At 39.1% G+C, this 16,438-nt stretch overlaps 1 protein-coding gene across 1 annotated transcript in view; it reads right to left on the bottom strand.

Moving 5' to 3' along the window:
• Positions 1-16,438, bottom strand: part of LOC132815957 (adenylate cyclase type 2-like) — a 624,569-nt gene that overhangs the window by 129,570 nt on the left and 478,561 nt on the right. The window contains exon 9 of the mRNA XM_060825336.1: positions 10,019-10,177. Within this exon, the coding sequence (XP_060681319.1) occupies positions 10,019-10,177 (159 nt within the window). The remainder of the gene's footprint in view (positions 1-10,018; positions 10,178-16,438) is intronic.

Here is a 16,438-nt window from a genome sequence, read left to right as displayed (position 1 = left end):
TTTAGAGTTGAAATAATTTTTTAAGCAGTTATAATATCTGTTTGTTACAATAGCTGTCATGTCCTCAAGGCCTATCATTATGTTATTATTAATATGCAACATTTTTTGCAACCTACAATTATTTCAGCAGGGTGTATTACGTTTCCAGTCTGACAGCTCAAAGATGTTAGTAAAAGATTAGTTGTATTTGATGTGAGGTGCTGAATACAAGGCTGATCGTTTTTACACACGATTAAGTAAATTATGGGGTTTAAAGGTTTTGAGTGGGCTTTAATGGTGGAATTTTGTTTTTAAATATAGCAAGTTTGTATCAGACATTTAGACAATCTTTTCTTCTTAACATGGTTCTGGGGGGGGGGTGGGGTTTGCCCAGACCACATGAGATTGAATAAAGGATGTAAATGAAATGGGTGATGGCAAGGGTTGGCATCAGCTGACTTTAAGATAGCATGGGAATTAGAAGAGGATTTGAGAATGTTGGGAAAGAGGTAGCATGTTTTGACATGAGTTAATATGGATCTGCTGTGGGATGTGGATGAGTGCCTGCTGGGAAATGATGGGTGAGATCTATGGAAGCTGAAAATTTCAAGAACAACAGGGTCAAAGGGCCCAGCTAACTTAAGTTTTAAACAGCCTGCCTTAGCACTGGGTAATCTGTGGCTGTCTCTGACTGTGTCTGGGAATTACAGGCCCTACTCCACTCTTCAACCACCCATTCTCCCCAGAGTGAAATGCAGGTGGTTGTAGTGAGCCAGGGTTTTTTTTGGTCTAAGTAGAGCAACAGCAAAACTCTGACCTTTTATTCCCAATTCTCGACCATTTCTTCAAATGCTTACTAATAAGTAAGTCCGTTGCTCAAATTTGCCCAGCTCAACAGATTTAGCACATAATATAGAGTTGAAAATCCCTGAGGAAATTAAACCTATACAATTTTCATCCTTATTTCTTATCATTTAATTACATACAAAGCATCTGGACCTGGACATTTATCATGCTTCCTTAATTTGAAGTAATAGGTAGTTGGGTTAATTCCAATATTAAAAATTCTAATGGATAAATGAACTGAATTTACTTATTTTACGGTCCACACATTAGTATCTCTCATATCATACTTTCTCATCATTTTTATGAAGTAACATGTCCTTTAAAGTACGTATAGCATCTTCAATTTTATACAAAAATAAAAATAAAACAGAATCTGTTTTAATAGACCATCTCATGGAGATCAAATCTGGAAACTAAATATTCAGGGTCGCTTTCTGAAAGAACAGCTTTTCTAGAACAAGATGGAATGAGTACAAAAGCAAGAAATGACCTTGTGTTGGAAACACAGAATCCACATGGTTGGTGTTAAGAAATAGTAATGGAAAGAAAACACTGGTGAAAGTAGTCATAGGCCCACTAGCAGTGGCTATAATGTAGGAGAAAGAGTAAATCAAGAGATACAGAGGGCATGTCAAAAAGGTAGTACATTGATCATGGATGGCTTTAATGTTCATATAGACAAATTAAATTGGCAAAGAATAATGAGGAAGAATTCACAGAGTGTACTCAGGACAGTTTCAGGACATCCATGATGTGTAATGGGGTAGGTTCAATGAATGATGTCAGAGTAAAATATCCCTTAGAAAACAGTGGCCATAACGTAGTCAAAGTTAGGGTTGAGTTTGAGAAACCTGGATCGCAAACAACTGTGCTAAATTTAATAAGACTAATTACGAAGGACTGAAGGCAGAGTTAGTCAGCATGGACTTGGAAAGGAAATTTAGCAGCAAATATGGTTGAGGCACAATGGCAAATGTTTACAAAAAAGTTCATGACTCAGAATAAAGAAATTTCAGAATGAGGAGGAATGATTCTTAAAAGGGGAAGGGTTCAGAAAAAATTTACAAGGATGTTGCCAGGGTTGGAGGATTTGAGCTATAGGGAGAGGCTGAACAGGTGCTGTTTTCTCAGGAGTGTCAGAGGCTGAGGGGTGACCTTATAGAGGTTTACAAAATTATGAGGGGCATAGATCGGATAAATAGACAAAGTTTTTTCCCTGTGGTGGGTAAGTCCAGAACCAGAAGGCATAGGTTTAGGGTGAGAGGGGAAAGATATAAGAGAGACCTACAGGGCAACTTTTTCACACAGCGGGTGGCACGGGTATGGAATGAACTGCCAGAGGAAGTGGTGGAGGCTGGTACAATTGCAACATTTAAGAGGCATTTGGATGGGTATATGAATAGGAAGTGTTTAGAAGGATATGGGCCGGGTGCTGGCAGGTGGGACTAGATTGGGTTGGGCCGAAGGGTCTGTTTCCATGCTGTACATCTCTATGACTCTATAACCAAAGATGTTAAGGATAGAATGAAATTGCAAGAAGAAATATGCAATGTGGCAGAGGTTAATGGTAAGATAGGGAATTGGAAAAGTTTCAGCAACCAACAAAAGATGACCAAAAAACACATAAAGAGGGAGAAAGACTTTGAGAGTAAACCAGCAAGTAATATTGATAACATCAAGAGTGTGTTTAATATATAAAAGGGAAGGGAGAGGCCAAAGGGAACATAACCCCTTAGAGAATGAGGTTGTAAAGTAATAATGGGAATGCATCATTCTCCATGGCAAAACTGCTAAATATTCAAATGGCATAAGTAAGGGGAGGAAATAACCACAATAACTATCACTCAAGAAAAAAAATACCAGGGAAATTAATAGGGTTAAATGCTGATAAGTCCTCTGGTCTTCTTGGGTTGCATCCTAAGACATTAAAGGAAATAGCTACAGAGACATCGGATGCACTGGCAGCAATCTTCCAAGAACCCTTGAGCCCCCAGAGGATGAGAAAACTGTCAATGTGACTGTGACATCCTTATTCAAAAAAAGGGAAGGAAACAAAATCCCAGGCAACCCCAGGCAAATTAGCTTCACGTCCATTATTGGAAAATGTTAGATACTATTAGAAAGGATGGCAGACCATTTTGAAACACATAATATAATCAAGTAGAATTAGCATGGCTTCATATAGGGAAATCACAAGGTGGGGGTGGGGTGGTATTTTCAGGATGGGGACTTATAACAGTGTGCATTAGCAAAGATTTTTAATGTGCATCAAGAAAATAAAATAGTTAAAGCCAGAGACTACAAGATGATCAGACAAAAAAGCAGAAGTAGGCCATCTGGTCCATCACATCAGCTCTGGAATTCAATGTGATCATCGCTGATCTAATAAACCTCCACTCCACGTTCCTGCCGTTTCCCCAAAACCCACACTTCCGTTTCTAATTGAAAATGTATCCATCTCAGCCTTGGGAATGTACTGAACAACCTAGCCTCTACAGGTGCTGGCAATCAATTACTTACAATATATAGGAATGGCTTGGATGGCAAAAGTGAATACATTATCACAGAGCTTGTGGCTAACGCAAAGTACAGGTGGAAAGGCAAGTGGTGAGGATGACACAGAGTATGCAGAGGGTTATAGACAAAGGCGTGAGTGAAAAAAAACTTGGCAGAGGAAATGTAATGTGGAAAGATGTGAAGCAATACACTTTGGCAATAAGTATTGAGGAGCTGAATATTACTTAAATGGAGGAAGACTACAGAAAGCAACAGGAGAAGAATTTGGGTATCCTTGTATATAAATCACATTGAGCTAGTATACAAGTCTAACAGGTAATAGGGAAGACAAATTGAATGTTGGCCTTTATTTCCAAGGAAATACAGTATAAAAACAGAGCAGCTTCTGAAACAATACAAGGTACTCGTAAGGCTGTGCCTAGAATATTGTGAACAGTTTGGTGCACTTATTTAAGGAAAGATATACTGGTACTAGATACAGTCCAAAGAAAATACATTAGCTCGCGAAGGTTGAGAGGGTTGACTAGGTTGATCCCAGACACAAGGAAATTTTATGCGAAGAGGTTCAGTAGGTTGGCCCTGGATTCCTTGGAGTTTAGAAGAATGGGAGATGATCTTCCTGAAACATGTAAGATTTTTAAGGGATTTGCAAGGTAGGTACTGGGAGTTATTTCCCCCTGAGGAAGAATCTAAGACAAGAGAACATAATCTCAGAGTAATGGGTTGTCCATTTAAACAGCAATAAAGAAGGAATTTCTTCTCAGGGGGTAAGTGAACCTGTAGAATATTTTAGTGCAGAATACTGTAGAAGCTAGGTCATTAAGTACATTCCCAAGGCTGAGACGGACAAATTTTCAATTAGAAACAGAAGCGTGGGTTTTGGGAAAAAGGCAGGGAAGTGGACTGGCGGTTGATCAGATCAGCCATGATTACAATGAATTTCAGAGCTGATGTGATGGGGCAACTTCTGCTTTTATGTCAAATCACCTAATGGTCTCTGTCTTGAATTAATTTGCTTTCTTGATGCACATTAAAAATCTTTGCTGAAACATGAGTAGTATCTCCCTTGATTTTACTCCACAGCCTTTCACTAGGTAATATTGCAAAAATTATTAATTTAAATAAAATACATTTTGTAGAATTTAGTACAAATTCAAGGTATTTCCATAATTTCTACTAAACATAGACTACAAAATTGACAAATCTAATATTTAATAAACAAAAAGTAATACATTAATCCCAATGAAATTAATTATGTTGTGCCATTACAAGATTCTTACTCCTGAAGTTGATTAAGTTCGATCTATTTATTTTATATTGGTACAAAAAAAAGTGGAAGTGCTTCACTACTGCCTTTGTTTTATAAAAGGGAGCATACGCCTCAGCAAGACATTGTGGTTCATGGGGATTTTGCGAGAGCCCTTGTGGGAGACCAGCACAACTTGCTAGAAATTGCTGGGACCCAGTTTTTAGATTAAATTCCCTACAGATTTGCTACAGTATGAAACAGGCCATTTGGCCCAACAAGCCCACACTGACCCTCTGAAGAGTAACCCATACAGACCTGTTTCTCTCTGATTAATGCACCTAACATTATGAGAAATTTAGCATAGTGAATTCACGTAACCTGCACATCTTTGGACTCTGGGAGGAAACCGGAGCACCAGGAGGAAACCCAAGCAGACACGGGGAGAATGCGCAAACTCCACACAGACAGTCACCAGAGGCTGGAAGCGAACTCAGGTCCCTGGCGCTGTGAGACAGCAGGGCTAATTACTGAACTACCCTGCCAAGAGAGAATTAAATGATAGAAACTTGCTAAATGATAGTTTTGCTGCATGTCTGCTGTTCCAGTCCTTCAAGCCTCATATTCCAGGATTTCCTGCTTTCCTGGTTGATATGGAACACATCACAGTTCTGAATCCATTAACCGAAGTGAAATGAATTATTCTGGGCTCTTGCAGATTGGTTCTGGGAAGTTAGTGATAGAACGAAGCATTTATTTTAAATATCTATTCAGCCCCCTTAATTTTTGTTCTGAGGAAGACTTGGTTTTGTCCACTGCATCAGTAGCTGAACGTACTTAAAGTCTGGTTGAAGATTTGTAGCTTGGGTGCCCGTTGTTGTGGTTCTGTTCGCTGAGCTGGAAGTTTTTGCTGCAAACGTTTCGTTCCCTGGCTAGGGAACATCATCAGTGCTAGTGGAGCCTCCTGTGAAGCGCTGCTTTGATGTTTCTTCCGGTAGAAACATCAAAGCAGCGCTTCACAGGAGGCTCCAATAGCACTGATGATGTTCCCTAGCCAGGGAATGAAACGTTTGCAGCAAAAACTTCCAGCTCGGCGAACAGAACCACAACAGCTGAATGTACTGCATGGACCAAGAAAGATCTGCAGCCTAATGGATAATAAGAAGCTTTGGACTGTGAAGTTAGATCACTTTCCACTGACCCACAAGCTCAATCAGCGATAGCATCTACAGACACCAGATAAGTATAATCACTATAAGTGTGTTGCAGCATGTATCATGCATACTATTTCATTCATTAAAACTTAAAATTAAAGTGATTCTGACAGCTGCTGACATTTGTCATAGTATCAGACTCTCAGGAAGTATCATGTTGACAGAAACAAAAACAGAAATTGCTGGAAAAGCTCAGCAGGTCTGACAGCATCTGTGGAGAGAAATCAGAGTTCGCGCTTAGGGTCGCTTGACCCTTCCTCAGAACTGCTGTGTTCAATGAAGAAAAGGAAAATAGTCAGGCAAGAGAAACCTACTGTAAGGTCAAGGTCAGAGAGTAGTTTATTTTTTAAGGTATATTTATAACAACACCATAAATAATTTACTTGCTGATTATTAGTGCATTTCACATTTATTCGCTATTAAATTTATCAGCATCTGTAACTTATATATAAAGGCACCAGGTGAAGTAAGGTCTGCTAAAAATAATTTGCCTAACTTAGTTAATGTCATTGAATTAAAACTTATTAGAATTTTAATAAAGATTTGGAGGCTATGTTTTCTAAGTTGACAACTTATTCCACCTTTGGCAATATATCTTGTGAACAAATAATTCAATATGCATAGAATATCATAGAGTAATAGTAATAGCAATATTCATATGATATCTTTTACAAATATGTTGGTATGCATCACATATGATTCAGCCTTTGGGCTTTGGAAATGTTTCTTGAAAAGAAATACCATTAAAGATAATATCTCAGTAGTTGTAAATGTTCATTAAAGGATTTTGAAAGGAGTACTACTAAGGGAGTTGAAAATGATACACCAGTTTCATTAAGATGAAAATAATAAACCTCATATATTCTTTAAGACATATTAATGATGCAAATTTAGAAAGTTTAACTTAAGCCTGGTATAGTTTAACATTCCTGAAAATAATATTGGCCTTGAGAGTGTACTGAGTTCCAGCCTACACTGGAAGTTGTTTTGAGAACTTCTAAAGGATCTACCTGCCCCATTAAATTGGAAGGAGGAGAAATACTTTTCACTGTGGATCTCTATGATCTCAGCCCTGCAGACTTGCTAGACCTTCAGAAACCATTGCATCAAGATGAAAATGGCACACTGGGTTTTTCACCTGGGATTGTCAACTTTGAGCTAACCATAATGCTGAGTTCTGTTTCTGTTGCCTATGTTCAACACTCGTATTTTTGGTTAAGAGACTTCTCCCATACGTAACAGACCCTCTCTTCGGTCTTCAAAATTCCTGACTCGCCTGTACCTCTCCCTCAGGTCTCTTATTTTTTCTTGATCCTTAAACCAATAACGAGGCCTTAACTTGCAGGCTCATATCTCCTTGAAAGTGGAGTCGCAGATAGACGGTATAGTGAAGGAAGTGTTTGGTATGCTTTTCTTTATTGGTCAGAGTATTGAGTACAGGTGTTGGGAGGTCATGTTGCATCTGTAAAGGACATTGATAGGCCACTGTTGGAATATTGCCTGCAATTCTGGTCCTATCGGAAAGATGTTGTGAAACTTGAAAGGATTCATAAAAGATTTACAAGGATGTTGCCAGGGTTGAAGGATTTGGGGTTTAGGGAGAGGTTGAATAGAGTAGGGCTGTTTTTCCTGGAGCGTCGGAGGTTGAGGGGTGACCTAATAGAGGTCTATAAATTCATGAAAGGCATGGATAGGATAAATAGACAAAGTCTTTTCCCTGGGGTGGGGGAGTCCAGAACTAGTGGGCATAGGTTTAAGGTGAGAGGGGAACGATATTAAAGAGACCTAAGGGGCAACCTTTTCACACAGAGGGTGGTATGTGTACGGAATGAGCTGCCAGAGGAAGTGGTGGAGGCTGGTACAATTGCAACATTTAAAAGGCATCTGGGTGGGTATATGAATAGGAAGGGTTTGGAGGGATATAGGCCGGGTGCTGGCAGGTGGGACTAGATTGGGTTGGGATATCTGGTCGGCATGGACAGGTTGCTTCAATGCAGTACATCTGTCTGACTCTATGACTCTAATAACTTTTGGTGTGATATAACATATAAACATTATTCACTTAAACCTATTCCTATCTAAACATAAAGTACTTCATTGTCTCAAATCCAAATTGGAAATAGCATCAAAACTGCTAACAAGGGAAGGGTTGTTGTGACTTGGTCCTGCTTTTCCTGGATGTTCATCTTTATAAGCTGTTCATATGTAATATCTCCCTTGTCTGGATAAAGATCTGCCTTTAACCTTTCTTCCTGTATTGGTGCTGCATGAGTTGCTGAACGTTTCTAACATTTGATTTCATATTTCCAACATCTTCTTGCTGTCTTTAGTCTTTTCTGACAACCACAGGGAGTACTGATTCATCAGAAGATCTTGGGTTACGATGGAACACTTCTTCCCTGTTTGAGTGCCAGGCCTGAAATATAGCTGTTGTAAACATGACTGGCACTGTGACAAGAGGAAGCACTTTGCTTCTTGTGTGTTTACAAGCCAGACAGAACACCCACTGGGAACAGCTGCACCTTTTGTTAAATATTTACATGGATTTCACATTCACTACAGCTTAATTTTTTTGATAAACCATAAATCAGGTAATCAGGTACAAGAAACTTTTGCAATAATATAGTATTTGACAGGCGACTAAATAACTAGAAAGTGATTGAGTTACATCCACTATTTCTCCTGAACAATCTATTTAAATTCAACATTTGAAAAAAAAGCTTCATGGTTGACGTGATTAGTATCTTCTTGTTTCTTACTAAAATGTAACTCCAGGCTCTCATACCCTGAAGCTGAGAAATGGACAGCCTGAATTCTGTAGGGCAGAACATTTGGCTGTGAGTTGGTACGCATTTTAACTGTGAAAAACAGGTAGGCTTGGGAAATAACAATGTAAAAAATAATGAATGTCACTGCTGTTCTCATTTTATCAGGCAGTCAGATATTAGCCTTAACAGTATTTTTGAATAAGAGTCTGATGGTGTTATATTTACAGTGATGGTACAGAGAGGAAGAAAACAGCCATAGGAATATGGGCAAGCCCGTGGTCATGAGGCAGAATATTAAGGTCCTTGCTGCCTTGTTTGCACTGGGGCTGCCTTCTGCTCCCACAACCACTGAGGCACTTAAGGTGGTCAATTCTAGGGGTACCCCAATATCTACAATTGTGAAACAGATAGGAGGTGGGGGTGTTGCTTGTTGAGGTAGTTTTCTTCATGTGCAACTCTCTTGTAACTCTCTACATTCATTATGGGTAAGGAGATGATAAGCTGGTTAGTATCAAGGCCACGCTGTCACTTCCTGATGTTGTAAAACACCCATAAAATTCAATTTTATTTTGGATTACGAAACAAAATGATAACGTACATTCACCTGGATTTATATACAGTAAATTAAACAATTTTTCAAGCACACATAAGTATTAAACGTTAATATATTGCTTTTTATCAATTGCACAGTGTAAAATTTCCAAGGATTACAGGGAGAAAGCAGGAGAATGGGGTTGAGAAACTTATTAGCCATGATTGAATGGAGGAGCAGATTTGTTAGGCTGAATGGCTTAATTTCTGCTCTTGAGTCTAATGGTCTTAATATGTTGTATATATTGATATTTAGGAAGTCTTCTAATTACCAAATTACCTATGTATGAATTGTCGCATATTTAAGACTGTCAACTAAAAATAACCCTTCTAACAATTTGAGTCAACACAGACCGGCTTGCTTTCATAAAGTCTATCCCTTATGTTGACTAGCTTGCACAGATATTTCTTTGGTACTACCAGTTGGAGCTCCACTCATTCAGTGCAGCAATATGCCTTCCAATTTCAGTAAAGGCTTCAGCTACTGAATATCATTTTCTCTCATTGTGTCCAGTGGCCTTCAAATTTAATTCAGCACCATAAACCTGGATTGAAGCTGATGGAAGAGATGGAAAACTGCATTAACATTGCAATATGGAATCAGCAGCATGCAGTAACAAGTGACAGCAGCAATGAATAAATTTCCTAACACTGAGTTTGCTGGGGTCAGTATTTTTTGAGCAACTGTTTCACTTGGAAGAAAATCAGCCAGGATAGATCCTGTGTGCAGCAAGTGACATTTCTCTAAGAAAACTTTAGTTGCTACTTTTTATCCCAATTAATGGTACTAATAGACATGTGAATATATCTGGCACTGCTAAATTTCAAACATAAAAAAAAGTGGTGTATTTGCTTACCCTGGAACACCTCCAGCTTCCATGTGATTTGCAAGAGTAACATCATGTGACCAGACATCATACTGCCATTTCTGTAATCCAATGACTCCACAAAGAACGTTCCCAGAATGTACTCCTACACGCATGTTAATATCAACTCCTGTGGCATCCCTTACCTTCCTTAAAAATAAAAGATGCAGATGGTTAATGAACAACTTCATTCTCAAATGAGAACAAATCGAAAAATAAAACCCTGTTTTACTTTACAGGATTCTAATGAATCAAAGTTGTTTGCAGAGCTGTTCACTAAATGCAGGACTTATGTTCATTTTCACAACTAGGTGGAAAATGAGCAGATGCTAATTGGTCACCCTTGTTTTCATACACCCACAGTTATGTATTTGTGAGCTGATGTGTTGAAGAAACCATATGATTGTGTGTACTCCATTTGAACTCAAAGTCATCTATACCTAGCCATTCATGGTCATGTTTCACAGATGGAGCCCAAGGGTTAAGCATGAATAAGCTTCGACCTCTGTTTTCAATTGTAACTCTCAAATTTTCACATTTTGATTTAGTTTGTGGAGTGCTGTTAATTTCCAAATCAACTTAATATCAAAGCCTTACAAGAACATTCACTTTTAAATTTACTTATTCATTGCACTTGTGTTTCCTGGAAGTATTCTCAGCAAACAATTACTATTGAGATGGACCTATCTATTTACCTACCATCATGTGCAAATTGCATCTGAGTATACATTCTTTTAGGGAATCCTTTTAGGTCTGAAGGTTACAAATTATTGGACTGTAGTGTAATTATTTTATTAAACATTTATTTAGATGTAAAATTATGTTGTATCATCAGTGGTCACTTTCTAATTTTACACCAACCTCAAAAATTATGACTCTCAGTATGGTATTCTGTTTGATCTGACTTGACATGTTATATAATTCTAAAGTAAAGATGAACTTTCTCTCCTTTGATGATCAAAAGCTTTTCATCCAAGTCTTCTGGAGGTAGATAAAATGTTTAACATGCAAATCAAAAGCAATGACACAGCAGGATATGCAGCCAGAACTTTCATTGCCAACAAAATGTAAGGCTACAAGTAGACTAGCAAAGAGATCTGACAGGCACAGGAGTTAATTATTGTTATCACAGAGAGCTGGCTGTCAACACCTGCTTTCAGATTTTTTTTTAATACATTCAGGGGATATCGGCCAGCACATACTGCCACATCCTGAATTGCACTTGAGAAAATGGTGGTGTGTTGCCTTCTTGAATCACTGCAGTCCATTTGGTGTAATTACACCTATGATACTGCTAGGCAGGTAGTTCCAGAACTTTTACCCAGAGATACTGAAGGAACAGTGATGTATTTCCGAGTCAGGATTGTGAGTGGGTTCAAGGGGAACGTGCAGGTGACAGCGTTGCCACGCACTTGCTGCCCTTTTCCTTCCAGGTGGCAGTGGTTGTGGGTTTGGAAGGTGATGTGAAATACATTTCTGCAGTGCATCTTGCAGGTGGTATATACAGTTGCCACTCAGTGTCTGTGTTCGAGGGAGGAAGTGGCTGTGGATGTGGTGCCAATCAAACAGAGTACTTTACCCTGGAAGGTGTCAAGTTTCTTGAGTGTTGTGGGAGCTGCACTCTTCCAGGCAAGTGGAGAGAATTCCATCACACTCCTGGCTATGTCTTGTAGATGGAAAAGATTTGGAGCATCAGTGGTGAGTTACTTATTGCAGGATTCCTAGTCCCTGACATGCTCCTGCAGTTACAGTATTTCAATGGCTATTTCAGTTCAGTTTATGATCAATGGTAACCCCAGAATGTTAACAGTGGGGAATTCCATGATGGCAATGTCATCAAATGTCAAGGGGCGATAGTTACAATTTTCCCCTAATGGAGATCATCCTTGCCTGGCATTTGAATGGCCTGAAAGTTACTTGCCACTCTTAAGCTCAACCTTGGTATTATCAGGTTCTTTTTGTATTTGACCACAGATTGCTTCAGTATCTGAGGGGACATGAATAATTCTGACCATTGTGCAATCATTGGTGAGCATCTCCATCTCTTACCTTATGATGGAAAGAAAATCACGGATGAAGCAGCTGAAGGTATTTGGACTAAAGACACTACATTGAGGAACTACAGCAGAGATATCCTAGAGCTGAGATGACTGACTTCCAACAATCATAACCAACCTCCTTTCTGCTAGATATGACCCCAAGCAGCAAAGAGTTTTCCCCTGACTCCATTTCTCTAGAGGATCTTGAAGTCACATTTAGTCAAATATGGTCAAATACACTCTCACACCATTTTTAGAGTTTCGCTCTTTTGTCCATATCTGATCCAAAAGGAAATGAGTTTGGGATCTAAGTAGCCCTGGGGGAACCTAAGCTGAGTACAAGTGAACAAGTTATTGGGAAGAACATGCTGCTTCTTAGCACTGTTATTATCATCATCTATCAATTTGCTAATGACCAAGAATAGAGTGATGGGGTATTAGTTGACCAGCTTGGTCTTTTCTGCTTCATATGTACAGGACATACCTGGGCAATTTCTACATAGCCTGCGTATTATTGCTATACTGGTAGAGTTTGAATAGGGGCATGGCAAATTCTAAAACATGCCATCAATACAATTACCTGTATGTTGTCAAAGTCTTCAATGCCTTCCACTGTTTCTTGACATTAGATGGTTGAATTGAATTGGTTTATGATTTTCTCCTGTGATGCTGGGGACCTCTGGAGGTGACTAAAATAGATCACCAATTGGTACTTCTGAAAATAAAATGCTTCAGCCTTTTCTTTTTCACTATTATATTTGGCACCTCAGCATTGAGGATGGGGATGTTTGTGAAGCCTCTGCTTCCAGTGAAAGGTTTAATTATCCAGCGCTATTCATGGCTAGTTGTGGCAGAACTGTGGAGTTTAGATCTGACTCATTGTTGGCACAATTGCATAGTTCTATCACTTCCTCCTTATGCTATGTGGCATGCAAGTAGTCCTGTTTTGTAGCTTCACAAGATTGACACTGCACTTTTAGGTATGTCTGGTGCTGTTTCTGGCATGTTCACTTACACTCTTCATTGATCCACGGTTGATCCCCTGGCTTGATGGTAATGACAGAGTGGGGGATATGCTAGGCCATGAGGTTCAGATTGTGTTTGAGTACAATTCCACTACTAGTGATCACTCTCAGTGCCTCATGAAGGTTGAGTATTGAGTGGCCAGCTTTGTTTTAGATCTATTGTATTTAGCAAGGTTGTAGTGTCACAGAAATTAATGGAACGCATTCTCACTGAGAAGATGTGTCATTGCCTTCAAATGTACAGTGCAGTGGTCATGCCTACCAATGCTTTCATGGATAGATGAACCTGTGGCAGGCAGATTAATAAGAATGAAGTCAAGTTCATGATTTTTCTCTCTTGTTGGTTCCTAACCTCCTGCACACACTCAATCTAGCCGCTATGCCCTTTAAAGATTCAATCAGCTTGGTCAACAGCAGTTCTGCCGACCCCATTTTTGGTGATGAACATTGAACTTGACCACCCAGAGTACTTTCTGCACTCTGCCACCTTCACTGCTTCCTCCATGTGGTGTTCAATTAGAGCAGCAATGATCTATCAGCTGACGGGTCTGGCACATAGCAATGGGCAACAGGTTTTCATAACTATGTTTGATCTGATATCATTGGACCTTGTGTGGTCTGAGTAAATGATGAGGACTCCCAGGGCAAGTCTTTCCTGACTGTAAACCACAGTGTCACCACCTCTACTGGGTCTGGCCTGCTGGTGGGGTAGGATATACCGAGGATGGTGATAACGATTTCTGGGACACTGACCATGAGGTATTTTTCAGTGACGATGTCAGGCTGTTGCTTAACTAGTCTGTGAGACAGCTCACCGAAATATGGTACTAAGTTAATGAGGGATTTTCAGGGTCAACAGGACTGAGTTTACCATTGTCATTTCTTGTGCCTAGCTTGATGCTGGATGGTCTGTCTAATTTCATTACTTTGAGACTTTTTGGCAATTCATGACAACACAACTCATCACTAGGCAAGTAATTCAGAGATACACATTATGTCTGGATTACCCAAGCTTCAAATCTCACCAAGACTAATGATGAAATTTGAATTTAGTAAAAGAACTTCTGGAATTAAAAGAAAATCTGCCATTCTGATCTGATATGGCCTACATGTAACTCCAGATCACAGCCGTGTGTTTGACTCTTAAATGCCCTCTGAAATTGATGAACAAGCTCTCCAGCTATAACAGGAGAACGTGAGGACTGCAGATGCTGGAGATCAGAGCTGAAAATGTGTTGCTGGAAAGGTGCAGCAGATCAGGCAGCATCCAAGGAGCAAGAGAATCGACGTTTTGGGCATGAGCCCTTCTTCTTTCCTGAAGAAGAGCTCATGCCCGAAACTTCAATTCTCCTGCTCCTTGGATGCTGCCTGACCTGCTGCGCCTTTCCAGCAACACATTTTCAGCTCTAGCTATAGCAAACCATTTGTAGATATTCTATCAATAGCCTTTTGTCATTCATTTATGCACAACACCAACAGCTCTATGAACTGTTATTTTATCAAAGACTTCAGTAAAGTCTGTCGAACAAGTTCACTTCAGCAAATCCATACCTTTATTTTTACCCATATTTTTCCAATATCATTTAATTTTATCTGAGATTACTATGTCTAGAAGTTTAATTGTAATTCACTTTAATTTCCCTGTGTACTTCCCTGAACTATTCCATTTCCTTTTTTTGAACAGGTATGTGAATTTACAATCCTACAGACTGCCTGCAGAACTTTATACTGAAAGCGGATTCAAAGATTGTGGTCAGAGCCTCTACTATCTTCACCTTTATATCCCTCAGCACCCTAGGATGCATTCCATTCAGACTGATGAAATGTTTGAGTACTATTTCTTGACTGACCATGTTGACATCATCCTGTTGTTTAATGAAAACAGATGCAAACTATTCTTTAATATCTGAACAATGCTTTAACCAGAAGGTCTTTTTTTTACTCTTAATTGGCCTCAGCTTCCTTTAACTACTCTTTTATGGTTTTATTTATTTTGTGAAAAATTTTAAATTGAAATGTGAAAGTGATTGCTAGCAAGTCACATCATGTGCACACCCATGGCAGGTACCTGAGGTTTGGGAGTCATCAATTGCACACAGCCTCTGGACAGTTGCCTGGAGAGGAGATGGCTAAGTGGAGCCTACAGCAGCACCAAACTTGGAGCCTACAGCTGAAGTTGCATGCTGCCTACCCTGTTGTAGTTGTGTGAACCAGCAAGTGGTTGATACATCAAAGAATTTTGCAGAATCCCCCACAAAGATTCTCCTTCACGAGTATTCACCAAGACTCATGTAGGGCGTTAGACTCAGTGAAGCTCTTCCCACAGTGGGTAGAATGGCTCTTTACCTGTGTAGTTGCATTGGTGGGCAGAGGAAGACTTGATGTACTTACTTGACCAGAAGGTGGGCTCATTGCTGTGACTGTCATTCTGTCACACTATAGCCAGTTGCATTTTAATTAACTTTTTTTTATGTTGTAGCGATGACTTTGAGCCTTACATTATGAATTGACTATTTTTATCATTATGAGATAGAGGAAAAAAACTAAAGTTATGAAGGAGTAACCATAAAGTATTTTACTCCAGCCAAATAAATTATAGTTACAACTGTTAACAGAGGATAAAATTAGCTACAGCATATTTTATGCATTATATTGTATGTGTGCCTTGCCCTTAGGAGTTCACCTTTAAGGATTCCATGTACTGTATAATGATGTGAGTTAGTCTGCTTTGGATTTGCAAGTGGCATATGCAAATACTGGTTATTCGCTGTAATGCCTGCTTCATAAACTGATTTTTTTTCATTGTTTTAAATAAACTAATCTAGAAAATCAATCAATCCTGACAACTGGCTGATTATTAGACCATTGTATTGAGATTGATACATTATACATTATACTGTTTTCACATGATTTACGCTGCTGCATTATTGTGGAATCACAGCAGCTTTGCGAGGTCTCAAGTTGGTTTGTCTGTCCATCAATAATGGAATCAAATCGCACACTGTAGAAAATGCTGAAGGACTCCACAGGCAATACAATAGAATCGGATATTCCAGGAAAACATCTGCTCAAGTCTGGGTCCTTGAAGCAGATCAGATCCAACAATGTATTACAAATAGGCACAACCTTCAAACTTCAGCATTTATAAATTTCATTTTACAATTTCTACTACGACAAAAATGCTCCAACATGGTATATTTTCTCCTTGCTGCTTTTAAAATGTCTAATTCAACAATGTTTTCACATATAAAACACTATTTCAATTACATGTTATTTACCTCACAAGATATTACAAATTCTTTAAGGCTGTCTGTTTTTGTGTATTTCAATATTTTAATTAATAGATA

This window comes from Hemiscyllium ocellatum, chromosome 5 (assembly GCF_020745735.1).
Source record: "Hemiscyllium ocellatum isolate sHemOce1 chromosome 5, sHemOce1.pat.X.cur, whole genome shotgun sequence".
Taxonomy (NCBI): Eukaryota; Metazoa; Chordata; class Chondrichthyes; order Orectolobiformes; family Hemiscylliidae; genus Hemiscyllium; species Hemiscyllium ocellatum.
Note: the sequence above shows the minus strand (reverse complement) of the source record. Positions and strands in the feature narration are given on the sequence as shown.